We start from the raw sequence: 7,673 nt of genomic DNA, 5'->3' as shown, positions 1-7,673 counted from the left end.
TTTAGTACGGAATATTAATGACATACTTTATGTCTTTTTGTCCTATGTCTTCAAAACCTACTGTGCATTTTACAAATAAAGCACTTCTCAATTTAGACGATGAGTTTTCAGCGGAGGGCATGAAGTATAGTTGTACCAAGGCAACAAAATTGTATTTAATGGAAAATATTTTACACTGCTTCACTTTTCTACTTTGAGCTTAAATGTATTGAACTTAAATGAAATGAACAACTTAGTTCTTTATTCCCACTGGCCATATGTCAGGTACTAGTAGCCAGAGGCTCCAAGTAGCTTCTGTCCGTCCTGGACAGCACAGGTCTAGAGCTTACCCAAGAGCTGGTGCCTCATTGGAAGTGCCACCCACAGGCTGGCTCTTGGCCAGCTCTGAGGCCTTCCAGAGTTCTCATTGTCCTCAAGATAAAAGTCACACATTGCTCTGTAGCCTGGCTCTCTGGGCCTCAGTTTCCTCATCTGTAAAATGGGATTCTGAGAACACCCACCCTAGGATAGTTGTGAGAATTAGAAAGAGATAACGCTCCCATCAACAGAGGAATGGATTAAAAAAATGTGATGTATCCATATGACGGAATATTATTCAGCCACGAAAAGGAATGAAGTACTGATACAATTTACAATGTGAATGTCTAAGCTCTTTTTATGTCAGAAAAAGAAAAACCAAAGAAAGAATTATAAGAAAAATTTACAATGTGAATGGACATTGTAAACATGCTAAGTGAGGGAAGCCAGACACAAAAGATCACATATTTGTGAATCTGTTTATATGAAATGTCCAGGATGGCAAGTCCAGATAGATAGAAAGTAGATCTGTGGTTGCAGGGGTTTTGGGGGAGTGGAAGTTGGGAGTAACTGCTAATGGGTATGGAGTTTCTTTTAGGGGTCATGAAAATGTTCTGGAGTTGTTAGTGGTGATGGTTGCACAACGTTGTGAATCACTAAATTGTACACTTAAAAGGGTGAACAGTATGGATTGTGCGTTATATCTCAAAAACATACTTAAAAAAAAAGATAATGCAGGTTGGGTGGGGTGATTCATGCCTGTAATCCTAGCACTCTGGGAGGCCGAGGCAGGAGGATTGCTTGAGGCCAGAAGTTCAAGACCAGCCTGAGCAAGAGTGAGACCCCGTCTCTAGTAAAAATAGAAAAATTAGCAGAGCATCATGGTGCATGCCTGTTGTCCCAGCTACTCGGGAGACTGAGGCAGGAGGATTACTTGAGCCCAGGAGATTGAGGACCTGCTTGTATAGCGCAGGTCTGTGGAAATTGATGGTGATGGCGGTGATGGTGGTGATGGTGATGATGTTGATGGTGACAACATGGTGATAGTGATGATGGTGGTGGTGGTCTGGTAGTGACAGTGAGCTCAAGGCCCTGCCCCACCCCAGGCCTTGTCCGGGAGCAGGAGGCCGGGCTGCTGCAGTTCCTCCGCCTGGACGGCTTCTCCGTGTTGATGCGGGCCATGCAGCAGCAGGTGCAGAAGCTCAAGGTCAAGTCGGCATTCCTGTTGCAGAACCTGCTTGTGGGCCACCCTGAACACAAAGGTGGGGCAGCCACTGAGGGAGGGCAGTAGTGGGGGAAGCAATGCCCTGGGGAGGGTGCAGGCATGGGGAAATGGGGGGAGCAGACATCCCAGGGAGGGTGTAGGTGTAGGAGACCAGTGGGGCTGCTGCTCTGACCCCCTCAGCCCTTCCCCCAGGGACCCTGTGCTCCATGGGGATGGTCCAGCAGCTGGTGGCCCTTGTGCGGACAGAACACAGCCCTTTCCACGAGCATGTGCTTGGAGCCCTGTGCAGGTGCGCTAGGGCCCTGAGAGGATGGGGCCTGGGGTGGGTTCTCCATGGTGGGAGTGGCTCAGGAATCAGCCCACCAGTCTCCTCCTCCCCAGGGACTCAGGAGTTGGGAATTTCCCTGTGGGCACGAGGATGTAGGGCCAGAGAGGAGTAGGAATCACAGAGCCTCAGTTTCCTCACCTGTAGCGGGCTGACACAGTGGCTTGGGGGGGGGGAGAGTCTTTCTTACATGCTCCTCAGCCCCCACAGTGCAAGTGTATTATTGTCTAAACAAGTGACAGAATGGAGCTACTGAGCGAGCGGGTTCTGAGAGTCGACTCTATGGCAGGCACCATGCCAAAAAGCACCCTCATCATCATCCCTGGGCCAGTGTGGGGCAGCAGTGTTCAGCAGGCGTGTTGGCAGTGAGGCTATAGAGGGACGTTCTAAGGGGTTGCTCTCATTTCCCCGCAGCCTGGTGACAGACTTCCCACAGGGTGTGCGTGAGTGCCGGGAGCCTGAGCTGGGCCTGGAGGAGCTCCTCCGCCACCGCTGCCAGCTGCTGCAGCAGCACGAGGAGTACCAGGTGCGGTGGTTGGGGGAGAGGATGGGGCGCAAGGAGAACCAGGTGTGGTGTGAGGTGGGAGGAGCCAGCCTGTCCTCGCCATTGGGGACCCTAGGGTCTATTGGTTCAGGCTTTTATGCATTTACTTGTGGTCCATTCAGCAAACATTTCATGCCTCCCACTTGCCCAGTGCTATGTCAGCGTGATGGGGATGGGGACAGCAAAGCGTTGGGATCATTGAATGATTAGCCAAATTACATAATATAATTATTTCCATCATATCACTCAAATAATTAATGATTAAATATTTCATTAAATTGACAAATAACAAAAGGTAAATAACAACCAATTATTAATTAGATAATATCAAGTGATACATAACAAGTCATTAGATATTTAATTAAATAGATAAAATGAGACAAATGATAACTCATTAGATAAGTAAATAGATAAGTAACAAATAAATGATAAATCATAACTAATTGAATATTCAAATAGTTCAGTTAACCAGCTGTTAAGTAATTGATTCATTCATTGAAGTACATACTGCCCAGATGTTGGTGCACCAGGAAAGCAGAGCCCAGCAAACGTGCCCACTCTCCTGGGATGTCCATTGTATTGAGTCCATTTCTCTGCGGACATTGTCAAGTGTTTTCAGAGGGGCACTGGATGTAGGGGTGACCAAGAGAGGCAAGATACCCAAACCCAGCTGTTCACCCAGACATTATCACAGGAACCATGAAGATAAGTGTCTGTAAGCTGTGGGACAGGGATAGCTTGGGACCATTCTGGCCTGGGGTTTCAGCCGGGGAGGGTGTAGGTCATTCTGTGGTTTCAGGTGGGGAGCATGTGAGTCCTGCCTTCATCCCTCAGACATCCCTTAAGCCTCTGGTGTGCCAGACCCTGGGCCAAGTGATGGGGGGCCCCACCCTTGAGGCCTATCTCATATCCTTTCAACACTTATCTACTGGGCGCAATTGATTTTTTTTAAAAGTTCTATTAGTGTTAAGTACGTTAGCCATTTATGATATGTATCACAAATATTTTACTCTCAACTTGTTTTTCTTTCATTTTTGTTTCCTTTTTTTTTTTTGCTATGGAGTTATCGTTTATATTTATGTGTTTCAACCTATCAGTACCTCTTTCTTTTTTCTTTTTAAATTGGGCAACACTCGCTTTCTTTCTTGGCTTCCAGGGTTTGTACCCATGAAAGGGGTTTTGAGCAGGGAGTGACAGGGGCCTCTATCTATGAGTTAAAAAGAGCCCAAGGGGGCTAATGTGAGGACAGACCAATGGGGTGACATGGGCAGGTTCTAGTTCAGTAGTTCAGATGCCAGTGAGAAGAGGAACACTGAATCATGGATCTGAGCAGTGGCTGGAGAAGGTTGGGCAGCCAGGAGGGAAGAGGAGCCACTTCTGGGTGCCAAGACTACTGGAAGTAGGGTCTGGCCTCTGCACTCAAGGCTCCCACTCTGCCCTCCCCCAATCTAGGAAGAGCTAGAATTCTGTGAAAAGCTGCTACAGACATGTTTCTCCAGCCCAACGGATGACAGCATGGATCGATGAAACCAGGTGGCTTCTTGGGTCCCCCGCTCCGTGGGAACCCAAGCCTCCTGCCTCCCTCTCCACCCAGGAGGTCCTCTCCCAAGAGATCACAGGGCTTCACTGGTGACTGGGCCCAGGGTGTGTCAGCTCATCTCTGCACAGCCCCCTGGAGGGGGCGCTGAGAAAGGCACCAGCCCTTCGGACCCCCACAGCCCCTGCTCTCTCACTCTTATCCCTTTTCATGTCCACACTACTCTTCCAATAAAGGTGTTTCTCTTCTTCCTCCTTCACTGCCGCCTTTGTCCCCTCCTCTAGAGGGTGCGTGGGGGAGGGTGGGAGGGACATGAGCTTAAGGGACTTGGAGAGTCACTAGAGGAATAAAAAAAGTGTTGCTTTTTATCATCCACAGAGCCGTTGTCTCCTTTAATCTTCCTGGCCTTTCCTGAGAGTGTGGGGGCATATGTCTTTTTTGGCCACCTGGCATCCTGAATTCCCTTAGGGTTGAGCCTCTCTAAGGTAGAAGCCATTTTCTCTCCCAGCTTCCCTTGCAGTGGTCATGTGACTTAAGCTCCACCAATCAGAACCCCCTCTTAGGCAGGTCCTCCACCAATCAGAACCCACCACTGGTCTGGCTGTCAGAGGTAGCCATAGAGGAGGCCTCAGCCCACGGTCCGTTCTGCCCAGGGTGGGAGCAGATGTACGTGGCTTCTGGAGGGGGTAGGCAGAGATTCTGGCAGTAGTGTCTGAGCCCAGTGCTGGTGGTGGAGGCGCTCTGTGTCCCAGAGCAGGCCTGTGGTTGGGCGTGGGCTTCATTCCTGACTGCAAAGCACCAAAACGACTCAGCAGTTTTCTCAAAGATTTGGGGGAGTCTGCGTCATCTCCGTGAATAAATTTCTTTTCTGTTTAGCTAAAGGGAGTTTTGTCATTTGCAGCAAAGAGTCCCATGCCGTTTTTCAAGAGAGAAAGCTGCGCCCAGGGTGGTTAATCCCTGGCTAAGTTCACACAGCCAGGATTCAAACCTGGGCTAATTCCAAAGTGTGCTCCTCTTCCTTGTGTCCTGGTTTCCTAGCCTCATTTGATGCCAGACTCATTCCTGGTGCGGATTGTACCTGTACATCCGGGACTTTTGAATTGATTTGGGATTTGGGTTGAATTTTTTCATCCTTCTTCCAAAATATAGGATAAATTGAGAGGTAGCTGCAGGATCTCAGAACTAGAGATCAAAAATCACCTTTATTACCGTTAGAGCAATCAGAGAAGGTAGTTTTGCTCTTGCTGTTCCTTTACCCCAGCATTAGACACTTCCTGGTCACAGGCAGCTGGGAAAGCACAGGTCTTCCCTTAGGTGGCAGGGAGCAGGCCAGCGCACAGGCATGCTGTGGGCACCCTGGCTCCGATTGGAAGGAGAGCTGGAGGACTGAGCTACAATGCCCATCCAATCATTCCTCTTCTCCCGGAAGTAGGCCAGTAGAGAGATACTAAATAGAAGTTCCTTCATGTGAAAAGGTGAACAATGGGGAATGAATGTTCCCACCATACACTTTAAGAGGTTTCAATTCGAATAAACAATATCACTGTCTGTGAGTTCTGACAGGGTGGACACCCAGACTTACAGTCCTTAAAGCCCCCACAGCTTCCCAGCTTCTTGCAGACCGGCTTCCTCAGCTTTCCAGGTTCCATTTGGTGTTTGAATATGGCCACCTGCCTACCCTTCAGTTCCTGAGCCTATGTATTAAAACAGTGTGGCAACTATGCCATCATATTGTAGAGAAAAAACAAGGAAGCCATATGTCGGGCAAAAGACAAAAGATCCCTACAGAAGAAAAGGAAATGCCTCACTGCGATGGCTTATTTTCAGTGTCAACTTGACTGGGCTAAGGGATGCCCAGATGGCTGGTAAAATGCTATTTTGGAGTGTGTCTGTGAGGGTGCTTCTGGAAGAGGTTAGCTTTTAAATCAGTAGATTGGGAAGAGAAGATCTTCCCTCACCAATGTGGGTGGGCTTCATCCAATCCTTTGAGGGCCTGAATAGAACAAAAAGACAGAGGAAGGGTGAATTTGCTCTCTCTTCTTGAGCTGGAACATCCATCTTCCGTCCTCAGACATCAGACAGAGCTCCTGATTCTCAGCCCCTTGGACTCAGACTGGGACTTACACCCAGTTGGCTCCCTGGTTCTTAGGCCTTCGGGTTTGGACTGGATATAGACCACCAGCTTTCCTGAGCCTCCATCTTGCAGACAGCAGATCATGGCACTCTCAACCTCCATGACCGCAAGAGCTAATCCCTCAAAATAAATTTCTTTTTACATAGCTACATATATCCTATTGATTTTATTTCTCTGGAGATCCCTAATACACTCACAGTTGCTTCAAACTATGTAACAATAGGAACCTGGGTCCATTTTAAAACAAGATCTCAAAGATGAAAAGAAGACTAGCAAACCTAAGGAAACACATTGAGGACTGTGGTAAACTAGATTGTGCAGCAGATGTTCCCTTCCTCCCATTCCACCTTCATGAGAGAAATATATTTTCCCACCCCATGGTGGGTGGAGTGTATGCACCTGCCCGTTGACTTCAGGCTTGACCATGTGACTTGCTTTGACCAATGGACAGCGGCAGATGTGAAGTGACCAGAGGCTTGAAATGTGCTAACACAGTTGGGCTGATGTGCCTGCCTTTCGTTATGAGATGGTGCCCTGGGTAGTCCAATGGTGCATGAGCGATATGGGGAGCAGGAACCAGTCTAATCAGTCTTTACACCTGCGACTCCAAGCTGTGAACATGATACATGCCACTGAGGTTGTCTGTCATGCAGAATAGCTAACCAATACAGTAACCAAACAACACCAAGTGCAACAAATAGACTAGAAATAGCCCGGACCACAAGAAACATGGCAGAAAAGTCGAATCATTGACAAGTGTTAACCGGTGAATGCTGGTGATGACAGAGATTAAAGCAATGAAAGAGAAGCTAATAGATGTGAAGGACAATGCATGACTGGCATCCTTGAAAGAACGAAAAACTAGAACAGGAAAATATACTTGAATATATAATTCAAGAAAATGTCCCTGAATGAAGGTCAGTCTGCAGGTTAAAAAAAGTAAAAGTCAGGCCGGGCGCGGTGGCTCACGCCTGTAATCCTAGCACTCTGGGAGGCCGAGGCGGGCGGATTGTTTGAGCTCAGGAGTTCGAGACCAGCCTGAGCAAGAGCGAGACCCCGTCTCTACTAAAAATAGAAACAAATTAATCGGACAACTAAAAATATATAGAAAAAATTAGCCGGTCATGGTGGCGCATGCCTGTAGTCCCAGCTACTCGGGAGGCTGAGGCAGGAGGATAGCTTGAGCCCAGGAGTTTGAGGTTGCTGTGAGCTAGGCTGACGCCACGGCACTCTAGCCCAGGCAAAAGAGTGAGACTCTGTCTCAAAAAAAAAAAAAAAAAAGTAAAAGTTCTCACACACAATTACTCATTTAATTCTTACAGTAGGCCTTTAACATTGGCGGGGAGGAGAGCTTTGAAAGCCGGGGAAACTGAGGCTCAGAGCCAGATGGGACCTTAATAAATATTGATGTTAAGGTCTAGGAGGACCCTTCCACTTGATGTTATTAGAGGACACTGTGCAGAACTGGGAACAATAGCGACACAGCCAGGTCAACGGCCTGGAGGTGGGACTGAGATCCTCCTGAGGCTCACAGAAAGACTGGCGAGAGGGACCTGGCAGCGGGACAAAAGCGCCAGCGCTGGTTGGCAGGAAGGCCGGGGATGGATTCCG

The 7,673-nt window shown here is 48.2% G+C and overlaps 1 protein-coding gene across 3 annotated transcripts in view; it reads left to right on the top strand.

The window, feature by feature from the left end:
* The window catches only part of HSPBP1 (HSPA (heat shock 70kDa) binding protein, cytoplasmic cochaperone 1), a 20,358-nt gene extending 16,059 nt beyond the window's left edge, over positions 1–4,299 (top strand). The window contains exons 5-8 of one of the 3 annotated variants that reach the window (XM_012643199.1): positions 1,404–1,559; positions 1,715–1,811; positions 2,262–2,373; positions 3,844–4,299. In XM_012643199.1, coding sequence (XP_012498653.1) covers positions 1,404–1,559; positions 1,715–1,811; positions 2,262–2,373; positions 3,844–3,918 — 440 coding nt within the window. In that variant the 3' untranslated portion in view covers positions 3,919–4,299. The remainder of the gene's footprint in view (positions 1–1,403; positions 1,560–1,714; positions 1,812–2,261; positions 2,374–3,843) is intronic. The other 2 variants (XM_012643198.1, XM_012643200.1) reach the window with 2 other exon arrangements.
* The last annotated feature ends 3,374 nt before the right edge of the window (positions 4,300–7,673 follow it).

This window comes from Propithecus coquereli, unplaced genomic scaffold (assembly GCF_000956105.1).
Source record: "Propithecus coquereli isolate 6110/MARCELLA unplaced genomic scaffold, Pcoq_1.0 Scaffold193, whole genome shotgun sequence".
In the NCBI taxonomy this organism is placed as follows: Eukaryota; Metazoa; Chordata; class Mammalia; order Primates; family Indriidae; genus Propithecus; species Propithecus coquereli.
This window is presented reverse-complemented; position numbering and strand designations above follow the sequence as displayed.